The sequence below is a fragment of the Neopelma chrysocephalum genome, unplaced genomic scaffold (assembly GCF_003984885.1).
Source record: "Neopelma chrysocephalum unplaced genomic scaffold, ASM398488v2 Primary Assembly neopelma1_97102, whole genome shotgun sequence".
Taxonomy (NCBI): Eukaryota; Metazoa; Chordata; class Aves; order Passeriformes; family Pipridae; genus Neopelma; species Neopelma chrysocephalum.
This window is the reverse complement of record NW_020925744.1, coordinates 3,289,198-3,313,979: the sequence shown is the minus strand read 5'-3', so window position 1 is coordinate 3,313,979 and position 24,782 is coordinate 3,289,198. Positions and strand designations below refer to the sequence as shown.

Sequence of the window (24,782 nt, the reverse complement as noted above, 5' to 3'; positions counted from 1 at the left end):
ACACGCCGAAATTAACAGCATATGCCATGTGAACCTGATGTGAAAAACATCACTAGGAAACCAAAGCCAGACAGGCCTTGAATTTTGTTTAAGATACTTTGCAGTGTACATTTATAGTGCAAATATGACCTTTGTTTCAAATCACTCTTAGAAATGTCCAGCCTTTTTCTTGTTTTCTCAGGATTGTAATTGCATTAAAAATTTCCTGTTCTAGGAATACACTGATTTTTTATCTTCCTCATGTTAAGGGACCACCTGGACATAGAACTCACCTGCACTGCACCAGAAACACAGAAGCCAAAGGGAAAGGAGACACAATACAAACATATCTCTTTCATAAGATTTATGTTTACATAAATAACAACATAAAATGACTATAGGAAATAAACAGAAAAACCTACCCACAGACATCTAGCAACTCTAATTTCGGACATGGTAAGTGTAATAAGGGAACTAAGCTCTTACCATTTCTGGATTTAAACTTTTACCTTTATTCATAGTGTTTGTCTTTTGATTAAGAGACAGAAAGTGGGTGTGACTTGTATTTAAGCACAACTATTCTGCATTATTTAAGAGCAAGTTTCTTCTATAATACCTCAACTGTTCATGTGACTTCATTTACAAAGATGTTACCTAAATATATTATTTCCAGTTGCAACACAGCTTAGACACAACTACCTGCCATTAAGCAATAACAGGCAGCTTGAGAAGTAACAGGCAGCTTGAGGAGTTAAAACAGTAACAAAGGGAACCTAAATGAATCAGATCTGAATTTTTTTTTTTGTGGGAACCAAACTATGCTAAAAATATTTCTTTTAATGTTGGTACATAGTCAAAGGTAAAACCAAGACAGTGGTCAAATAAATATCCTTTAATAAAGAAAAAAGGAATAATTTTAAAGCACCAAAACTGTGAGTATGATGTTACATTGCATGTACAATAAGGTGAATGTAGTACTTTGTGTACAGGTTTATATTTCTGAATCATGATAATAAAAAAACATGAAATACACAGAAATAAACTTGCATTGCTGAAAAGCTGCACTAAAGAAAAAAGATCAAAAAGCAGACAGTTTTTAGTTTTTAGGTATTGCTAGAAATGTCTGTTTAGTTTTTAACCTTTTTTTTTAAAACATACTTGTGCTTAACACTTTATAACTTTGAGCATTTTCAGGCATAGTAAATTTGCAGAATTGTTTACAATAAAATATGCATTTAATATGTCCTTTTGAATATAATGGAGTTAAAGAACTTTCTTAAAGCCAAGCACAATGTGCTAGTAGTGTCTGAGTCTAATGATAATATTGCACAAAGCTAGTGAATGGAAAATTTGTTTTCTTTAGATTATTTCTTATTTATTCAACAGGCTTAACAAAGAAGTTAGTTTCACTAAGCTTCATTGGCTTCATTCATGCAAGACAACTTGCAGCCATGTGTAATTCTTAAGCTTTCCTTTTATGATGATACATTTTTTATACATTAAGATGAAATTCAAAATATATGGCAACTGCAACACCGTGCTGGGAGATGTTAAGTGAATATCCCCAATGTCCAACACCTATTTCCCAATTCAGAAATCAAAAATAAGTTTGTAATTTGAAAATCAAGCCAGTCTACAGCAAACTTATTACTGGATAGGCAACAGACTGAATAAAAATCTCTGCAGAGTTTGGACTATATGCACCAAAACAGTTATCATCTTTTTTTGCTTGTTTCCAATGGACACACTTCTGGTTAACAGCCTTAGATAACAGCTTTAAATAATGCTCTACGTTAATATTAGAAACTCAGCAGAGTAAAATTCATTGCTTGGTCATTTCCTATGATAGAGGTACAGAGCATTCACATTTGAGAATGGAAAGATAACCACTTTGTAAAATTCTGAAGCTCTGGGTCACAGAACATAGAAGACCTGAATCACAACAAAAATATACAGATCTCAGGTTGCAGATTCAGCACAGTCAGAGTTTTGGACTAACAGTCAAACTGAACAGGAAGTGCAAAGACCTGTATATGCAACAGTCCCTCCCATAAATATACTGGCATGCCCTCCCTCCCTTGACCCTCCTAAAAATTCTAATTTTAAGTATTTAAGTATTTATTGTATTAGGCGTCAATTAAATATAAATTCATTTTGTAGGAAAATTTAAATTACAGTATATGTATAGGTTAAAAATAGCCATTGCTGTTGATAGCATTAATAGCAATATGTCAATGTGCTTATTACACCAAAGAGCAATTTGCAGTCAAGTTTAAGATGATCTACTGTCTGTCAGCTCCAAGAGCAGTGAAATCATGCAACAGACTCTACCAGTATGGTGCTTCTGTTACTCCTTTTCTTTGCAAGAAGCTTTGCTTGTTCTTAACATTAATTCTGTAGTGAGAAACATAACGCATTGTCCATGCTTATGGAATCGTTACCAGAAATATATGCAGGTAATTTATTACATAAGCATTACAATGAAAATAAAATCTGATAACACGCATAAGCAAACTTGATTTACAAATTACACTCTTGAAATTCAGTGCAACAAATGGAACAAGGGTAACATTAACCAATAATGTTTCTGCTTCCTCAATAAGTTGCATCTTCAATAATGCATTTGTCATTACTTTAATATTTAACAGTACAGAATATAGTGCTCATACTCAAAATGATTCTTTACAAATAATATAGTGAAGTATGTTAAGTTCTATCCCCAATGCAGTCACAAAAGAATACAATATATAATCATACTAATTTATTTTACAAGTGTCTGGTGTAGGATGCAGACTGTCAGATTTAAAACAAACAAACAAACAAAACTCAAAAGTGATGTTTGAAAAATAAAAAAGCCTTCATCTACCCTAGACAGATAACTAGCATATGAAAATAAGTAAAGTGAGTAAGACTATTCGTCAACTGTAAAGGATCTGGAACCTCTATGAATGAGAGCATGAAATTTTTGTTGATGAAAATTCCATTTCTGAACAAAAGACTACTGCTGTTTACATTTTGGTTATTTTAGTAGAAACTGAGTATTTAGTTTCTTGTTCCCACTCAAAAAAGATTTTTCAGTCCTTACATAAGCATCTGTACAATACACATTATGCATTCCAACTCCTTACCTCACAGGATCAATTACACCATAGTAAAAGTTTTAATTTGATGAAAGATAGAAGAAAGAAGTTTCTAAAAATGGAAAAATCCCAAAAGATGACAAATTGCTTAAGATAAATAACTAGCAATGGAACAATGCAGTCACAACAATGAAACGAAAAATACCAATAGTCAGAAAGGTCTTTTTATGGAGGCTCCTCGCACATGTTTCTGTGTTTTTTCTTAGTGATGCTTGCCAAGATTTCTCAAGGACCAACGCAATTATTACAGCTTTTCTCAGCTATGGAGGAAATATGGACCACAATGCAGGACTGTCATAATTTCCATAAAAGTTTCTTGTGAATATAATTAAACTTTCCCCATTTGCTGCTGTAGCCATTCACCTGGAAAATTTCACATGACAAAGGATGGAAGTTTTATGCATTAGTCTGTGTACACTACATATGCACAATTTTTATATCAAAGTGGAAAATTATGTGAAATTGTGACATCTAGTGACTCATGGAGGATTAAAATTCAGGATTTTTTTTTTTTTGAGCAGGACATGGAAAAAACCAAACATTCACTTTACACGCGGAAGATGGCAGTTTTGAACTGATACATACTGCTATGCTCAGCATAACAACTACTTTTTGTGTGCGCATAAATACATGCTCATATGAGAACTCCATTTCTATATAGACTAAGCTACTACAGGATTTCAGCTAAATATGAAACATAGTAATTTTTTATCAATCATGCAGACATTTTTCAAGGCAAAGATGACAGATTACATGGCAAACATATCTGAAAACTGTACTACAGTACAGCATGGGGCTATTTAGATAAATCACAACACAGTGGTAAACTGCAGACAAATGCTGTGCAAGGGAACCACTGCACCTATACTTTAAAATTACACTATTTTTCTTCGGCTTGGAATTTTACTAGTGTCCTATATGCATACGCCAAGGAATAAAACTGCAGGCTGAAAAATAGGAAAAAAACAGATATAAAAGTTGCTCATTCACAACTGTTAATTTTGCACTAAGTTTCAGATGAAGTGTATAATGTGAATTACCATTCTACATCATGGTTCTGCTCTGTGCTACAGCCAAAAATTTATTTCATTACCTATGGTTTTAATGTGTGGTGATTGAAATTACAAACAAATATAGAGTAAAAATACACCACAGATTATGGTATAGGCTGTGTCAAATGATTATGCTGAACTTTGAAATTGCTACTATTGCTGCATGAACACAGCATTAGGCAGCTTGCATCCATACCATGTAACTCAGAGTTCAGAGAAGCAGTTTAAGAAAAAAACATTGATGTAGTTTTAGGTCTGTGGAAAGCCAGTAACAGGTATTTCACAGAGCTGATCTCAGGACCAAAAAACAGAGACCTGACAACTAATTAAGCAAAAATCAATACAACTCTGCATTAACACTGCTTGCAGGTGCTTTGAAAATGAATGTTCACTAACTTTATAAGTAAGGCAACATGGTTAAGAAAATCCTTTCAAGATGTTTGACAGAGCTTTAATTTTCAGACAGCCACAGCAAAACAACTGAAGGGTCCAAGAGCTGAGGTTCCTTTAGGTTATACAGCCTATTGCTAAGGTAAGTTCTCCTGCTCCTCTTTCTATAAGTAAACAGCAAGACATGAAATCCCCTGTTATAAATTTTAACACAGTACATGTTCCATTACATGACAGCAGCAATGAGTAACTCCACTTAAAAGAACCCAAATCCCCATAGTAGTTTATCTGTCAAAAGAGGAACAGTGAATGGACCACACCACACAAAGGACAAGGACTGTGTATTTCTCAAACACAGTGTATGTTACACTAGTAAAAACAAAATTCTAGTGAAAATTCAGTTTTATTAGAAGTGTAATGGGCTGACTTTAATACCACACGAGGTTTTTAAGCGGTACAAGGCTATTTGTGTCTTGGTATTGACATACCTCTTAGTACTGTGGTATCATAAGAGTAGCTGCCTGCAGCCATTAGTCATGAAGTTTAGGACTACTCCTAAGTATTCACTGCAGAGGAAGTTGTAGCCCTCCTTTACAAATAAAACAGTCAGAATCAAAAGAACCAGTTTTCAGCCAGTAGGCTTTTGGGTATGAAATACAAACATTTTTGCAGCCACTAAAGGGAATAATGAAAACCAGCAGGAAAAGCATGATTTTCACAACTGAATTATCAGTACATTTAAGTGCTTTGATCTTTTTTAAAGAAGGCTGCTTAGACTAATCAAAAGCCATTTTAAACTAAAAGAGAAAAATATTTTTAAGTATGAAATTACAAAATATTGCTTCTTATAACAAATGATAAAAGTATAACTAACTTGGTTCAGCATAGCTAAATATTATTTTAAAAAAGCATGAAAATGTCTACTTTAAAAAGATGTCAGACTACAAATGACCTTCTAAAAAGGTGCTGCGGTATGTCTTCCTAAATGTATCATGATGGAAACAAACACATTCTCGAATATGTACTGAATTCAACTCTTATTTCTCATTGTGCTGTGGTCACTTGTTGCTTTTCACACTGACATACAATTCTTCAAACTAAGAAGAAAAAAAGTCTCAGTTGCATGTTACTGAATTTCAGCTACTGTAGTGCAACTAGAAATTCTGTTCTTTCTGGAATATCACACTGCTACACAGCAACCTTCTCTGCCAGGAGCCATTTATTTGAATTTTCAAGCACATGAGATATTCAGTGCAGTGAAGGGGACATTTTCTAGCCAGTTTAGAATCCTAAGGTTACTCTAAACAGCACATAGTCGCCCAACTCAAAATGCCCCCCTCACTTAACTGGCCACACATTACTAATGCAAATATAAAAAGTGCTTAAGAATTGGGCACTCTTGATAGTATAAAATGCACATCTAAACATCTCAGCTTTCTGCCCAAACCACAATTTGTTTGAACAAATAAAGAAAAAAGTGACCTGAAATTAACGTCAGGCCATTTTTTCCATACACTGAATTATTTGTCAAAGAAAGACTTTCTTTTCCAAAAAAAGCCTCCTGTGGAATTGATGGTCATAACTGCTGGCTCTGAATTTTCAGAAACGAAGAGGAAAAGTAATCTTCAACTGGTGTTTCTTTTCTCACATCGATGGCTGTCAATCACCTGTTCAGGAAAAAAGAAAAAGGAACATCTGAAAAGCTAAACAGCTGTACAAATATTCTTTGTTCAACATAACAGGCAATTCTAACATGCAATACTGAGCAGTGTTGTACTGAGCAAAGATTCTCGTTGCTCCCAGGGTAATGACACACTAACTCTGGAGCCAGAACACACATAGTATGACCAGGTCTTTTTTTTGCCTTCTAGTATTACTGGCATTGAACGCAGATTAGAGTTTGAAGAGGCTCAAAATACTGCAATTAGAAGATTATAGAGAGAAAAAGCTCACTTGTTATCTGTTACTTTGTCCACTACTCACAGGAACCCACGTTTTGTGTTACTTAGAAGTACTCTTAATGTACTATAGTGGTTTACGTGTACTATTATGTACACGCATACATACATGCTTTGGATGCTTCTGATAACTGTGAACTGTTTTCAATCTAAAACCTCTGTGCTAGTTTTTGGCATGTGCAGAGCTTACCAGTTAAAAATCAGTAGGTCAATCTTAAAGCACGGTATTAAATGGATGACCTTATAGTAAAAAAATACTAGTCTGCAATTTCTACAACAGACTTTCATTACATTTTATTCTAGTATAATGAATTCTATTAAGCCAGTCTGGTCAAGTAAGCACACTCATCTATATGGAAAGTATTTATTCAGCTGAATTTCTCAAGAGTTTTGTCTCCATCTCTGTTCTCCCAAATCACTTCACGTGCTTTGACAGCAGGGGCTTGCTTTTCCTTTCTGAGCTGTTAGCTGTTTTGTACAACTATTTTTCAGTTGACTCTATTATCTATTGAATAATCTCACCGCATGAAAAAAACCATTGTTTTCATAATAATATATGACATTGGTAAGAAAAAGCAGGTCCCAGATGTATGAAGAACTCTCAAGGAGCATACACTCAGAACTCTGACACTGCATCCTGCTTTTAGGTCCAAGTGATTTCATGGGACCCCAGAAGGATATAGTCTGGTAAAAAGGAGACAACAACCTAAAGGGACTGCATGGCAGTGATTTTCAGCCTGCATTCTGAACTGCTTTATGGGCCTGCAAATAGCAGAGGAAAACGTGTATTCATATTGTATGGCAATGACCACAGAAGAATTCTAAGACAATGCACTTCTAATAGAAAATGTTTAAGAGGTCAACCAACTAGATTAAAAAAAAATGTAAGTCACTCCTGGAAAATTCCTGTTTATCTTGAAAAAAAAAAAAGCAAAGATGATCCTAAACAGTAAAAAAGATCTACTAAAATCATAAAGTCAAATCACAAATTTTAAATTTGGTCCATTTTCTAAGAAATTAGAATAATCGCACTAAGAAAGCCAAGTCAGTTCCAAGACATGTCCTTTCTTACAGTTGTCACTTGATTTCTGAAGGGCTGTGGTAGTGGGATTTTTTGGTACACATGGATATATCCAAGCAAATATATTTATATCCAAGCAAAATTATTTCCACTTTGAGTTTCAGCAAGAGTTAAGTATATCTCCACTCCTGGATTTTTAACTCAAAAACTAGTAGTACATTTGGTATGGAATAGAAGGAGCAAGGCATAATTAAACAATAGTAAATCATTAGGGTGGCTAATGGCTAGTTCGTGAGGAAATAAAGGCAACATTTATTTTCCTTTTCAAAAAGTTTAAATTATTTGAAAATAGCATACCAATAGAACAGTTTGAGACACAGTCTTTCATATACACAAGAACATTCAGCAGATGATATGCTAAGTTCCCAATCAGTTTTTAAACAGCTATAGCACTTTACCAACAGTCATTCTCCAGCTACAGTAGTAACTAACCAGGGTAGAAATGCCAGATTGTGAACATTCAAAAGTTATGTTTTCTACTGCTAGTTGTGTTGCAAGGATTACAAATATTTGTCTTCCATTCTATTAAAATAGCCTTTGATTTCTAAACAGATTTTTAAATTCTTTACAGATTGTCATACCTCTAGTTTCTCAAATTTTATGTTTAGTGGGAACCTTCATTGATACTTAAGTTCATCCACGTGCCAGTAGCAGAAAAGAACCATTGCAGAACAGTGCTGTATGCTGCTGCAATCAAGAATCTCTTTTTGCTACTGATGCAGACATAATTATGAAAACTTACCTCTTGCCAATTTTTAGTTTGTTGTGAAATCATTAACTTCATCTGCTGAAGTCTGTACTTTCAGGCACTCTAGCATAGTATAATGCAAGTTCATGGAATTCATATGAATAGCAGAAGTATAAATTAAATTTTTGTATATTTACTGCTTATAGCCTGGAAATTCAATTAAGTCAGAGATTTTACAGATTGAAACCAAGCTATCACAAAGTCAGTCACACAGGGTAACCCATGAGATTTCAATGTGTTCAGCATTCAAATCTAACTGTCCTTCACTTAAGAGTTATTCAGCCTGAAGTGACAGACATGCCAAATTTTTATAAGGCTGGAAGTAAGTAAAATGTAAGTATAAGGTGCGTCCAAGAGCAATTGTGCTGCTTTTTAAAGCTTTTTGGTAAGCTGGGAACTGTCCCTTCAAATTTACTAAATAAAATAGAGCTTTTTCTAGGAGCAGTCCTGTCAATATTCAGGAAAAGTACTCAAACATTAAAAAGCTAAGATATTGTCTAAAAAAGTTTTCCTTATTATAAACCTTAAATTCTTTGGAAAGTCAGTGATACAAAATTCACGTGTGCATGTTTTATCACACTGGATGACAAGCAGTTTAGTCACATAAGTACTACGTCTCCTAAAATGAACAACCTGAGGTTTACTTGCTATTGTTATAGAAAAATTGTTGCAGAAATACTTTTTTAAAATGTAGTTTAATTACAGGTTAATTTTCCCAGTCTGTGCAAGGCAAGCTCTCCTCTTCATCCTCTGACTCAGGTGATGCTTCCTTAATCCGCCGCAATGCTTCATGGATGCTCCTTGTCAGAGGGTCAGTATCAGGCAGAATTGTAAAGGATTCTCTCAAAACATCTTTCTGCACTTTCTTCAGTTTCACTCCTTTCCTGATCTGAGCCAAGATGTTATTGCTATCATCTTCATCAGGAAAAGGAGGAAGACTTCTCTGCTCAACTTTTCTTAAGTGAAAGCTGCCACGTTTCAAGGAAGCCAGCACTTCATCCATCGGGGAACTCACTGCAGTAAATCAAAAGACCTTCAGTATTATTTTTACTAAATTTTATCAGCCTTCATTTTTATTTCCTAGAGATCAAAAAGTAGCCACATACTATCAATGTGATGGCCCCATACCATAAGTATAATGGTTCCCCCAATACCGTTTCAGCCTCTAAATTTATCTTCCTTACTACCAGGTCAAAATTGGTTTATACAGACAAATAATTTTTGTAACCACTTAACTTCCTATCAGGCAGGTAGTAAAGCTTTTTGAAAAAGTGGCTTTCCTGGTTGCAATCAGGAAAATCAAATAAGCTGCAATGAATACAACACAATGCAAGTATTTTTTTTTTTACTTTAAAACTCAGGTAATGAGTTTTACCTTAGGCATTTAGGTATCTTAGGTACTGGACTGTGCAATCCATTCTCATCAAAATTTTGCCTGCTGCATGACTACTGTGACATGCCAGTGAGGAAAACAGCAATACAGTCAACTGCAACAGCATGCATTTTCCTGCTTCTCTGGATTCACAAATGTATTAGCACCTAGTCACATCATGCCTATAAAAACTCCCGTCCTTCATAATTAATTAAACAGAGAAGTAAAAGAGAATACTTCATGGCAAATCCTTCCTTTATCACTGATTTTGAAACTAGTTTTCTGCAGAAATAAAACGCAGGCTTTGGGTCTTTGAAGAGCTATAAGTAGGCAAGATCTCCACCCCAGAGAATGCGTTATAATATAGTACAATGGTTTAAATAGCTCACATACACTAGAACATAAAACATGCAGCACTTAAAAATCAATACATGAATATCCATCTCCAGGGGGTTTTTTATACTGTAGAACACATTTTTTAAAACCTGTTTTGCATTTATGAGTAAGCTCTGTCCATTAGACTACGGGCTCGGACAGTTAGAATAGACATGAGGAAAAGAGAGAAATAAAAGAATATAGGACTGCACATTTGAGAGTGGAAAGAAGGACTGTAAAGCACTTGTTTGTCATACACAGACAACCTTCTGAAGCCACTGAGAGACTTGGAACATCTCAGGGGATACAGATCAGAGGTAGAGTGCTGCTGCAGACAGTAACAACACTCTTAAGAGGGATGATGTAATTTGACTTTATATTTGTCATATTATGATGTATATAAAACTGCACACACAATAGGTGCTTTGTACAAAATTGCAAGATAAAATGTAAAATAAACAATAGCACTGCAGAAAAATCATTGTTACTCTGTTATTAAAAAAACACTCCACCCTCAGGTGAAGCATATAATATTTGCAGTGCTGGCAGTAAATAAATACAAAAAAATTCTTTTAAACAGCATTTAGCTCCATTTTCTATCTAATCTAATGTTGTATACCACAGAGTCAGTTTTCTAAGTGTTTTCTAACTGCTCAAGTATGCCACACTGTCATAAAGGTCCTAATGTTTGAGTTGCCAGCATCTGTCAACTGAAAAGGATTTAACAACTTTCTTATTAATAATAAATTATTATTAAATCACAGCACACACTTTCCTACAGAGCAATTCAAAAGAGAAATGGATGTGCATAACAATTTTTAAATTAGCAACAAAAAATTAAATACACAGAAATTAAAACATTACCTTTCCTCCTCTGTAAACCCTCTAGATCACCAGTCTTCTTAAGCTTCTTCTTGGCATTGACTAGCTGACTGCTATCAAACAGATGTGCTGGTGGAACACCAGAAGAGTGCTGGACTCCTTTCTCCACATGTTTAACAAAGCTGTCACTTTTCTCTAAGGATTTGGTGGCGTCTTCCTTGGAGGGCAAAGGTGGAGGCGGAGGTGGTGGAGGCAAAGGGGCTGGAAGCTGTTCTCCAGTAACAGTCTCCGGCTGAGGCTGATTACTGGTGAGTGGAGAAGTGCTGACATGGGGCAGTTCAGAGGTAACACCATTAGGAGGCAAGGAGATATCCTGAAGTTGTTTTAAGCTTGTAGGTTCCTGCACTTGCAAAGGCTGAACTACACTTTCTGATTCCACCTCTTCATTCTTCTCTTGGATTTTTATGCTTGCTGGCAAAGATTGAGGCTGATTGACACAGGACAGTGAGCTGGCTGCACATTTTCTTTTTGCATGAGCCAGCCGTAGTCTGGTTGATTTAAGTATGACTTGCCCAGGGTATCGCTAAAGTGAATAAGGTGTTGATGATTAGATAAGTACATGCAATGAACTATTCTAGATTTTAAGTACCTGTCGTTAGGTTTTGCCTTTCTGACAAATAACTTTCATTTTGCTCTGTACATAAAACCAAGGCAAAGATATCCCCACCTCTATTTAAAAAAAAAAAAATCCATTTTCTTAATTTTTATTCTTAACTAAGCCACAATTTACATGTGATTGGTCTTCTCAGGGATATACATGGGTTGGTATTAGAATTTCTCTAAGAACCAGAAGGTATATTTTTTTTCTGGAAACTAAAATTCATAATTCCCTCTTACACTAGTCAATGGCTCCCTCTGAAAGTGTATGAGGTCTGCGAGACCAGTCAGAGTCTCCCTGACCTAATATACTGACCTTAAATGTGAATCATACTGCTTTAAAAGGTATGTCTTGATAACATCAAACATTTTAAGACTTCCAAAGTATTTAGTTCTTAAATTTGCTGCCTCAATATCTGTCTTTTCATATTAGTTTCGCCCATAGCCCTTTTCAGGCAAAAAATTAAACTGCTTCTGAAAGACAGGTCTAACATATTCTACACAACTGTGGTATGCCTAAAGCAGTAATATGTAAAAATGTAAGTATTTTCATACATAAAGTCAGCTCATGAAGAGTTGCTGGTTAAAATAAGTAAATCTGCTTTAATGTACAGAAGTTACGCAATTCAAGAGCCTTGCAAACAATAAGGACATGAGGAGTGTATGCTGAACAAGACAACCTTCCAGTAAAGAAACTTCTCATACCTTTTTTTATATATTCAACAACAACATAAAAAAAAAGGCTTCACCAATTAATAGAGTCTCTGTTTTCTTGCACTTTCAGTCCTTTCCTTATTCTTTCCCCTTCATTCCCCTTCACTCTATCCATTTTCTGGTGCTTCCACTGTAATAGGAAGGGGCAGGTATTGGCAGGTATTATAGCAATCAGTGGTAGGGGGGTATGTCAGATGCTAATGCTCTGCCATTTAGATTATACTTCTTCTAGGAACATTTGCTAAGTGTCTTGTCACAAGGTATAGGTGTAAGAGTGAAGAGAAGTTTATTATGGCACTGGGAATGCAACAGTGAGAGGAATCTGTTATTCCCAATGCCATATTTTGTTATGAATTTTCCAAAGAACAGTTAACTGCACAATGAAGCATAGTATAGTCCTGGAATTAGTGAAAGCTCCTCTTGCGAAGGAAACTGGCAGAAAAGAGCAACTCTTCTTTTGTTACCTGTTTAAATGAACGAAGTCTGTCCAGTGTTTTCTGTCGTTCCTGACTAACCCAGGAGCTCTTTCTTTCCTCTTCATCTTGCAATTGATCTCGCTTCTGAGAAAATACATGGAAAACATGCAAATATTACATCCAACATGCAATTTGGCATAATTTAAAAAATTAAAGTAACTCTTCTACTACATGTCAAGAATTACTTAAAAAGTTACTTTTCAAATAAACATATTTCCAAACTTCAAAAATTGGCCTTTGTCTTCCTCTTAAAAAACAGCATACATTTCCTGTTTCACGAAGGTCAGGAAAGAAATATTTCAATCTCCAATGGGAACACTTGGAAGACTTGCTGCCTTGAGAGATGAGAAATACCTGGACTAAGTGACAGAATGCTATGTTGAGAGAAGCCCCCTTGAATTAAAAATTGTATAAATTAGTCACACAGCAAACCAGTATCCATTTCCCCTCATTTCAAGAACAAAATGACAGTCCAAATTGCAAGGCTGACCTTTTAAACAAGTCATATTAGTATTTTCACAGTACAAGAAATCACAGAACTCAATGTCACAAGGTAATCCACTACTGAGCAAATTAAGTAGAGTAAATTTAAGTTTTGTATTAACTTAAGCTGTCATTATTTAATGCAGGTTGAATTAATGTAATTGTACTTAAGTAAAGGTTTGAAGCTCTTCCTTGCAGCTAAGACAGTTGTGGGGTTTTTTTGGGGGGGGGAAATCTTACCTTACTGAAAACACTCTTTTGGATCCATCTCCTTAACAAGTCATCCTTTCTCAGAAAACTTCATCAAATTTACTACACCTTTGAAACAAACACTAACTCCTCAGTTATCACTGGACATGGAAGCTAGGTAACAGATGGTGAAATTCACTGCATGCAAGTTTGGAAGCTATCAGGAAAAGTGATGTAACAGCTGACTATAAAGAAAAAAACCCTGAGCAGAAAAAGCAACTTTAATTCTTAAATGTCTCACAGTATTTAGTATTACTTTTAAATGCACATCTTCATAACTAAAAATTATTATCACTTCTGTGAACTTTTTACTGTCATTCAGTCAAAAGCAGTGTCTGCCTGCCTGACATTTTCATAAATCAGCTAGTGGCCTAGCGTCCTTCATAAAGAGCCAACTCCTGTGATTTGTAAGGAACTAAGTATAGATGCACTAGGGAGAGAAAGAGGAGAACATGTCTGAAAAATAGTAAGGACAGGAAACAAGAAAAGGTAAGAGGAAGAGAAGCATGTAGTAAAAATAAAGTAACAGAGCAATGGGGCAAAAAAGTTAAAATAGAAGCATAAAGATTATAACAAGAAAGAGCGGTTCTATCATCATACCTGAATGTTACATATGCATTCAGATTAAACTTCCTGAAGTAGCTGCAAACTCAAGGGGTTTTCTTTATTTGTTTTGAGGGTTTTGTTTATTTCTTTTTGCTTGGCTTTTAAATAAAACAATGAAATTGCAATTCTTATTTGGTTTCAAATTTGGACTCCCTTGAGGTTATCTTTTCAAAATTCTTTATGAAAACCAGTGACTTAAAACCTATTTTACAATAATGTTAGAAATTTTCAGTCACATTATTAACAGAAAAACCCTACACAAAATCTAAAAATTGACGTAATTCTTTACATAATACAAGCAGGCAACTCCATAATTTAAAGCTCTGTAGTATCTGAGAGACAATAAAGTCCTTTGGCTTTGTTGATTCTTAAAAATTTTTAAGAGTGATAAATGGACTACAATCTGCACAGCAAATTTCTTTGCCTTATTGTAAGAACTGAAAAAAAAAATAATTTTTTTTTTTAAGTTCCTGAAAGAGTATTCCAATATGTGCGGTCTTTGACAAGTAGCCTTTCCATAAAATAAATTATGCAGATGACTTCCTAGACAAATGTATCAATGTTAAAAATGTATAAGGATGAAACAGAATCACTTTCGCTAATCCAACTGAACCCTGAATTATAGAGACTTAGATTTCAATGCATCTTTGCCAGTGATCTTTATTAAATATTGATACTCTATCAGCTCCCAGGACCAAGCCCAGAATTTGAATATTCTTTAAGATAAAGTCTACTATGTTCAGTATAAGGGTTAGACTAGTTAGCCTATCCTCTGCGATGAGACTACGCAGAGAATTGTAGCTGGAACTAAACGTTTATATAACATAATTCAAGTAATTTCTTGTGTAGAAAGAAGAAAAACAATGAACAAGCTTATTAAGATTAGAGAATAAATGTGTATCATTTCCTTACTCATATCAGCTACCTTTCACTGTACTCAGAGTTGTCCAGAATTATCCATGTGTATGCGATAACAAACTGCATGCAGCTTACCCTAGCAGTAATCACTCAGACTGTACTTAGCATTAAAGGACTTTACTTGCTTTCCAGTTCCAGTGTCATCCTAACACACTCCTCTTACCAGCATAATATGACACAGAAATCCATCGTGCAAAGGTCAGGGATACACACCATCTTTTTAAAAGAGCTATCACTCTGAATGCTCTCCTAATAAATGTATAATGAGGAATGCAGGCCATTAATGACAGGCTAAACTGAACAGCAGAAAACTCAAACTTACTAGCTGAACAGTATGGTGCATTTTGTACTCCTCCTCACTCTGGTGACGCTGCTGGATCTTTTCATTATGCTTTGCAATACAGATCTCCTGTAGGGATGATACAAAACATTTCCTATAAAACATGTATTTCACATACAGATTTACAGAGTATAATGTCACAATTAGCAAACAGCACCTAGAAAAATAAAAGCAACAAAACCTATCTCAGACAAGTTAATTTAACTTACAATAAACCATAACTGAAACAAAACCAAGCCAGACAAACCCAAACCTACTACTTTAACTTTTCAAACACTATACACAAGTGACAGTTGGTTGAAAAGTCTGTTCCACAGTACTAGTACAAAAGTGGCAACAAACACCAATTTGTCGATATTTCACAAAGTCCTTGTTTAACTCCATGTATTTTCACACACGGATAATAACTAACTCTTGACTATACTGCATATTAATATTTATGCAAATAGAGAGCTTCCCGTTTACAGGTCTCAGTTCATCTTTTGCATGTACAATCTGCAAGCACGAACATGAATAAAGCTGTTCAAATTTCATCATGTTCACTTCTTATCCTGACTTCACATCTCTAACATCTGTTTAAAACTAAGCATATTGTCCGCAAATAAGAACAGGTTAAAAACAAAACAAAACAAAAAACCAGACCATGTTACAATAGCTGACAAGGAACAGGATGACAGTCAAACAGCAGGTAGATAGACAACTTCGTAGGACAACACTGAGCGCCAGGAAATCAGACATGAGCAATGAAATTAGACCTAGTATAAGCACTACACAAAACAGAACTAGAACAAAGTCAGATGTACAGTCATAAACAAATCTCACAGTTGTCTGAGAAGGTGCAGTGTTAGGAAGCAGTTTGGAGTATGACTTCAGCTAGAATATGGAAGAGATGGGCTTCCCAGGCATCAGTCAGTGTGACCTACTGGGTAGATCCAGAAAAGAGCTTTGCTATTGAAAGCATTTCTTGAAGGAGCTGACAGAGTTATCAGCCACCAATCAAGGCATTACAGCTGAGGCAAATAGCACAAAAATAGGGACTGAAGGGATAAAAAAGGCTCACTATTTTGGATGCTTAAAAATGCAGAAAAAGCTATGTTCTCCTACAAGCTGACCATGGACATAAAAAGGTAGTCAGTGTTCCTGTATGGAAAAGGAATAGCACGTGGTCTTGAATGATTCTGAACAGTAAGGCCATCAATGTTGCTCCTGTATGCAGGTAACCGACAAAAGCAAAGCCGTCTGTGGCAATACTGTCCCAGCTTCAGAGGCATATCACAGAATGGCTTGGATGGGAAGGGATCTTAAAGCTCACCTAGTTACAACCTCCCTGTTACAGTCAGGGAATCTTTCACTGTATCAGGTTGCTCAGGGTCCCATCCAATCTGGCCTTGAACACTTCCAGGGATGGGGCATCCACAACTTCTCTGGGCAACTTATTCCAGTGTCTCACCACTCTCAGTAAAGAATTTCTTTCTAACAGCTATCTGAATCTCTTCTAGTTTAAAACTGTTCCTCCAGTTTAAAACTATCCCCCCTTGTCCACGTAAACTATCTGCCCAAGTAAAAAGTCACTCTCCCTCCTTTTTATAAGCTTCCTTTCGGAAGGTTGCACTGAGGTGCAGGTCCCCACAGCCTTCTCTTCTCCAGCTGTCTCAGCCTGTCCTCATAGGAGAGGTGCTCCAACCCTCTGATAATATTCATGGATCTACTCTGAACCCCCTCTTAACACGACCATATATATGTAGTCAAACACCGGTGGGTTTTAGGTTCATTTGTTTAGGTTAGTTTTTTTTCCCCGGTGAAAAGAGTTATTCCTGGAAAGGTTAATCTATTTAATTTGTAACTGCAAAAGTACAAAATACCTCATCTCTGCATTTCAAAAACACAGCAATAGCTTCATCATACTAAGAGAATCAGAACGACTTTTTGTAATGCTGATTTATGTTTATAGTTTATTCTCTATTTAGGTTTTATATATTACAAAATAACGAGAAAATGTAAGTTAGGTTTGGGTTTTCTGACGTCTCAAATACTTGAGGGGCACAATTTTATGTGATATTTTCTCTTTAGCATCAGTATTTAAAGCTTTTTGATTATGTGCAATAATAAGAGATGTTTTAAATATGTAAAGAGGATAAACCAGACCAAAATGTATTTGGTGCTGGCTTTGTATTAATAAACAACCTACTTTGATATAATTAGATCTCTATGACATGAAATAATAAAAATACTAGGAAGGGCTGGAAACATGTTGCAGGACAGGATCAGCAATCTGAATCATCTCAGCTAATTACAGAAATGGCCTCAGAAAAAAAAGAAAGGTTGCAATTTCATATGGACAAATGCAGGGTTCTACTTGTAGACAAGATTAAGTAACTCCAAACAAAGGATGAAATAAAAAACAGCCAGATGGCAGCATTAAGAAAATTATCTGGATTATTATTGCAGATGACAAGTTGAACATAAACCAACAAACTCTGGCAAAAAAAGTCCAAAACTATCATAACTGGGTGTATGAGCAGGAATGCAGCCTGCTGCACATATGAAGTAATCCTTCCTTCTCAGCCCTGGGAAGCAGGAGCATTATCATGGAATCATCAAGGTTGGAAGAGAATCATAGAATCATAGAAGCAGCTGGGTTGGAAACGACCTCTGAGATCATCGAGTACAACCCCCGATCCACTACCACCATGGTTGCTAGACCATGGCACTAAGTGCCACATCCAGTCTCATCTCAAAAACCTCCAGCGATGGGAGAATCCACCACTTCCCTGGGCAGCCCATTCCAATTGCCTAATTACCCTCTCAGTAAAGAATTTCGTCCTAATATCTAACCTAAACCTCCCCTGGCAGAGTTTAAGATCGTGCCCTCTTGTCTTACTGATAGCTGCTTGGGAGAAGAGATGTACAAGATCATCCAGTCCAACCATCTACCCAGCACTGTCACTGTAAGCCCTAAACCACTAAACCATCACCCAGTGCCAGATCCAGATGCCTCTTAAACACCTCAAGGGACGGTGACTCCAGTACCTCCCCGAGAAATTATGTCCAGTGAGAGCAACACTTCAAGAAATACATTGATAAACCATATGGAACTGAGAAAGCAACAAGAAGTAATGCTCATTTCTCTTTTAATCACCTGACTGATTTCACAGTATCAAACTGTACTTCTATTAAAGAGAAAAAAAGGGAGAGCTGGATAAACTGTAACTGGATGAACTACAGTGTTTAAGATTAGCAACATGTAATATATGTAAAAGAGATCTGCATTAGTGTTGTAATTAACTAGTTCCAGTGAGCCTTGTTTTCAGATTAAAAAGCATCCCAAATAAAAGGTGAGCTTTTCATGTGCAGAAACTGTATTTTACTATTTTAAGCTATTAAAGAGCATCCAAAGGAGAGTAACCAAGATAGTCATGAAGTTATGTCAGGAGAGGTTTGGGTTGATTATTAGAAAAATGTTCTTCACCCAGAGGGTGGTTGGGCACTGGAAAAGGCTCCCCAGGGCAACAGTCCCAGCGCCAAGCCTGGTGTTCAAGAAGCATTTGGATGATACGCTCAGGCACATGGTGTGACTCCTGGGGATGGTCCTGCGCATGGCAAAGGGTTGGACTCAATGATCCTTGTGGATGATCCTTCCAACTCAACATATTCTGTGATTCTGTGATAAGCATTCGTGTAGTTACGCTCGTACATTGGTGTTGTTGTAGTAATAATAATAGTATACCAAGTAATCCTACGCCAGCTGTCGCTATATCTACATAACATCTATTTTGGCATGGCCTATGCTTTAAACTGTGGGCTTGCCAAGTAATAAAGGTGTCCTATTAAATGAACACAACAGCACGTGAGGAAGCTTCCTATATCAAAGCACATGTTATGAACACACCCCAAACAACTTCATCAAGCAGTTGCTGCTCCCAGTCTACTCGTGATAATGAACACTCCTCCTGCGTGCAAAATAGTTTCATTCCATCACAACTCTATTTTTCCAAAGATATTTTTCTAGATATCTTCTACACCATTTTTTTCACCTTGCCTGTTTGCTATAAATCTAGCTCCCTAATAAATCAGCTGTTTTTTTCATATGGTAATTTAATTAATACTAATGTGCAGCCAGCAGGGGGTAGACTGGCATAACAACAGCAATATCCTGCATGAAAAAACTACAGCTAGGTTTCAATAAATGAAAGTGATACTACTATTAAAAATTTATTTTTTAATAACTTACTTAACATCAACACAAGGGAACACCAGGAAATGATTGCTTAACAAATGCAAATAGGTACGCATATTGTATAAAAAAATATGAGAATAAAGACCTTATACTCATGGTAGTACAGTGAAAAAACATCAACCTCTGTAAAACCATGAATTTCAAAAACGCTGGTTCAGTTATTCAGAGTCACAACTGAAAAATGTTTTTGATAAACAACTGTTAGCAACATTTCTAAATAAAGGTTTGGTACAATTATTTGACATCACTGAAAAATAAATGCATCATCTGCAAAATAGATGCAAAATAGATCTTTTCTCAATAGAAAAGATTTTCAAATACCTGGATGATGAAATTACCTCCCCTGAAAAAATAAAACTGATGATAGAGAATAATTTCCTGTTGTTTCCTTAGTCCTGATATCTGCTGCTACAAAGGAGACATTCTCCTGAAGGCATCTTCAGTTGCCAAAAAACTAATACTGAGCAAGGACTGTGTATATCACAAGACTGTGATATACACCATTTAATGCACAACATTTTCAACTACAGAACTGACAAGGTAAAAAAAAAAAAAAAGGAGAGGAAAAAACCCCAAAACCACCACCAAAATCTCATCAACCCAATTCAAATCATAACACCTGCTTAAAGTTTGTTTTAAGATAATTTGCTGAAACAAGCATGGCCAGGAACACCATCTGAGAAGCATTAAGAAGACTCTCATCTCAGTTCAACAACAAATGTTTCTTAATTGAGACGGACAGAGAAAGAGATTTTCCACACAGTATGTACTTTCTATATTCACCCTCCAAAAGTCACTTTTGTTCACACAGCATTCAGTCATCACTGCCCTCATTCTCACCATCTAGAATCCGCTTCTGTATCCCATCTGTATCTTAGTTCTGCACGCTTAAACTGCGAACACTTCAGAGCAAGAATCCTTTTTTCCTCCCAGAAGTACGACTACTCACAACAGGCACCTCAAACAGTGTTCAATAACAATGTTTTGCAGTATCCCTAAAATGGTCACTGAAAATACAAAGCTTGTTTGTGATGAGTCAAAGGCATGAGTCTTGATCTTCCGGTAATTGCCAGTAAGCTTAGCAGGGCTCTGCGTTATTCAGCAGTAAAAAGAGCAGCTACCAAATGGCTATGTTCTTTTGTGCCCAACCAGTGCCACACGACAGTGCACAACAAGAGATTCTGCCTTTTCTTTTTGCTCACATAAAGATCTTCGCTTTTCCCCTGCAAGTTTAAATACACATTATTCTAACCTGTGATTTCTTCAGAAGCTGTAAGCTAAGTATTTCACCGCAGCACTCAACTGCAGATACTGCTATGCTGGCCAATTAGATCAGTAAGAGAGCTGGAAGTAGTTCTGAGAGTGATGTGATATCCAGCCATCAAGTTCCACATGGAGGCATTACCTAAGGTCCTGAAAGCTGTATAACCACATTCTTCCAGCACACTGTTAGGCAGACATAACTATGTCACTCCTGCATGCCAGCACAGACAAGCAACACTACTGTATACAACTGCCTCTTGTCACAGTGCAGAAGCAGACATGCCGCAACTACTGTTACAGCCAAAAAGTAACTCCTTCAGCTTAAGCAAGGTATTTTATCATAGCATAACCTTGAAACAAATGAGCCACTGAAGGTGACTAGTTCATGAAACACATAAATAGGCATGCTAAGAACTCTCTACTCCTGCTTCAGGGTTGCCTCTTGACCTGTTAGCTCCAGTAAGTTAGGTAAGGAAGAGTGCCCAGGCCATCATTTTTAAACACGTTTGTCTACTTTGTAAGATGTCAGCAGTGTCTTTTCATATTCAGGAGAAAGTATCATAGTATAATATAGCCTATGCAAATTAGCTTAACACGAAAGTTCCTTAAAATATTAAAAAGTCCAGCTTCTTGATACTTTTTTCTTTTTACCAATTCAAGTAAAACAAACACAATGCCTCTGAGCAAGCTGCTTCCCATAACTGGTTAACAAGAGACCTTTCTTTTAATACTTTACTTGTAGTCTTCACCATATTTGGTTAATCAGAGACAGAACAGTGACTGCAGAAATATAAAAGATCCAAAATACAAAATGTATCAACTACTGTTTCATTTGCTCTTTTATGCTTCAGATTTAGGTACAGAAACACACATATTAGTTATGAAGGGGAGGGAAAACCTGAACGCTTTACCCTCAATCTGCTAGAACTCTTTAAAGGGGTCATTTTCCACATAAAGGGACATCACTGGGAACACACAACCAAAACCAACCACTAAACCCAATCCAGAATGAGGTCTCAACTGACATTAGCCTTATGGGGTGGAACCTATTTAGTAGTAGGTATTACAATGCACACCTAGGTTTACAAATTAAGAATACAGACTGGATTTCATATATATCTGCTGAATACAGAGTATCAAAGACACACGATGTAAGTTTAAAAGGATGAGGTACATGAATGAACATAGAAGACATCAGTGAGAAAACACCCATAAGAATTTTCTTCTGTAAACATATATAAAACTACTTTCTGTAAAAACATGCATTCCAGCATGTACCTCCCACATAAAAGAATTCTAATTAGTTAGTAGAAACAAGTTTATTTGTTGACTACAAAGTAATTAAAGGTTCCTTTAAAGCTAGAAGGTAAACTGAATCTTAAATATATCAATTTAATAATACATGCTACACTATTTGGTGTTCTGTAAAACTACTTTTAGTAAGTAGTAAATAAATATAATCCACAAAAATTCTGGGAGACTTGGAAGCTGTATCTGAAATGAAACCTTTTGAAGTTTTATTAAATTTGCTAATTATGTTTAAAAAAAGGCAATTAAATAATACCTTCTTATTTCTGAGGTAGGCTTTCTTGGCTGAAATACGTCCACGCCTTGCTTCCAGCTGGCGGATTTTTTGTTGTAACTTTTGTAGCTCCTCTTTTTGCAAGTGTATAGATGTTGCCATATCCTCTTTTTCAAGCATGGCTTCCATACTTTCATAAGTGTCATAATACACCACTTCATCTCTCTTCTCTGTTATAAAGATGTCAGCAATGAAAAAAAAAATAAAATCAATAGTTTGTATTTGATTAATATTTCATTTTTCTCAACGACCACCCTCCCACTGAGTTGCAAAATTTAATGCAGAAGAATGCTATAGCTCTTTCAGAGGACAATCAAAAATCAAGAGGAAAAGCACTAAACAGCAAAGCACTACAGGGCTTTAAAGTTTGTATGACGAACAGAAAATAATACCAATGAAGCTCAACCTGCTATTCAGGCAAGCTCAGAGCATTAGAACACCAATGCAGCTGTAAATGTACATTTGTTATCTGTAGCCTAATTTAAACACAATGCCCATGAATGACTTTGGGTCTCTTGACTAACACAAGGGACCCATGATGCGCAGTAATTTCCTCTGGTCTTCACCATGAAGTTCAGGATAGACAGACTCTTTCTGAAGTATCTGGTATGAGATTCTTCTGTTACAACCAACTGTAATTTCATGTAAGGGAATCAGACAACAAGACACTAAAAATCCACTCTTAGGTTTTTGATGTCCCAGTCACTGCTTCTGGGAAGGAGGGAGGAAACTTCAAGGCAATCCTTCAAAGCATTACTTGCCTGGCAAGGAGGTAATTACTAATAGTTTTATCAACACTCATGATTTTTAGCCTCCTGAGTGAAGCATTCAGAATAACACTGAGCTCATCTTTGAATGCTGCCTTCTCATCTCTTGCCAAGAAGGAAAGACTGATGATTATAAATCCTTGCAGAATGTTGGGATGAAGAAGCAGCAAAGACTTCCTGCTCTTTATTTCACTGGCATATGAAGTAGGATATATTTGTAATACAACAAGAGGGATATGCATTACAGTGCTGTCTGAAACAGGCAGATGCAGCTGGTATGACTGTCAAGTGTCTATTCCACAGCACCACCAAACTTTTTTATTTCAACTTCATCGACTACTTTCAGCAAGACTGTACTTTCTCCTACTTCAGCTAATATATTATTTGGGGATGGACAGGGTTTTCTTCAGTGGTACACTGTCCATTTTAAAAGCTGTTGTCACTTCATGTTATTTGTGTGTACAGTCTCTGCTGCAACCAAAATTATTACTGTCATGCTAATTTCAGCTCAGTAGAAGTCATGGCAGGGACAGAGAAAAAAGCACAGTAATATATTAATCCTAAAATAAAAAGTAGTAGAAACATACCCAACAGATTCTTTACTTCAGTGCTCAGTTTAAAAACTAAAACTACCGTAAAGTTTCATCAATACGTAAAACTGCCAAGTCACTAGAACTCCCTTTGAGATATCACCAAGTAAGAAGACAATTCATGACTAATGATGATATTTCACCATGCACTTATAAAATGGGAGAATTTAGGTACAAATTTTGGTTGAGGACATTTTCACGCAGAGTTAAAGATGGAAATACACAAGTTTATCCACCATAAAACCATTTTAACAAGAATGTACTAACAGTTCACAGGATAAGACAAACCCTTATAACTTCTAACCTAGTAAAGTCTCATCTCATGAATTTCAATTAAGGTATTTGCTTAATGACAGTAAAAAATCACTAGTTGTTCATAATACGACAATCTATTATCACTTGATACTTATCAGATCCAATGTGCTGAATTTGCAAAGATGTTCTTCTAGCTTTGAACCAACTAGCAGTAAATTCAAATCACATTCTCGAAACATTCCTTCGAGAGCTCCCTGAACTATCTCTGCAGCAACAATACAGTCAACGACAAAAGGAACGCAACAGTGTCTACATGGGTTACACACATGAATTTCAAATCATATAGATTTGCAAAATCAAAAGTCTATTACTTTACTATCAGTATGCTTTAAAAAGAAAGTGTAACAGAAGGTGAAACACACCATGTTGTTCTTTTGACATCTCAGACAACTGCAAGAGAAGTGTAGGGAACAGAACAAAGGTCTCTTTGTAACCTTTGTCGACCTCACCAAGGCATTCGATACTGTGAGCAGAAAAGGTCTTTGGCAGATTTTGGAACGTTTAGGTTGTCCCCCCAAGTTCCTTAAAATGATCATCTCACTTCATGAGGATCAGCACGGCCAAGTCAGATATGGCAACACACTTTCTGAGCCCTTTGTAATAAAGAATGGTGTGAAACAAGGCTGCGTTCTCGCTCCTACCCTATTCACAGTCTTTTTCAGTATGAT

General features: G+C 36.1%; 1 protein-coding gene across 1 annotated transcript in view; it reads right to left on the bottom strand.

Annotated features, from left to right (window-relative positions):
- Window positions 1-856: 856 nt before the first annotated feature.
- The window catches only part of JMY (junction mediating and regulatory protein, p53 cofactor), a 65,222-nt gene continuing 41,296 nt past the window's right edge, over window positions 857-24,782 (bottom strand). The window contains exons 6-11 of the mRNA XM_027671498.1: window positions 22,425-22,612; window positions 15,343-15,429; window positions 12,753-12,848; window positions 10,960-11,500; window positions 9,052-9,362; window positions 857-6,228 (exon numbers count right to left, since the gene is read on the bottom strand). Of these exons, the coding sequence (XP_027527299.1) occupies window positions 9,055-9,362; window positions 10,960-11,500; window positions 12,753-12,848; window positions 15,343-15,429; window positions 22,425-22,612 (1,220 nt within the window). The 3' untranslated portion in view covers window positions 857-6,228; window positions 9,052-9,054. The remainder of the gene's footprint in view (window positions 6,229-9,051; window positions 9,363-10,959; window positions 11,501-12,752; window positions 12,849-15,342; window positions 15,430-22,424; window positions 22,613-24,782) is intronic.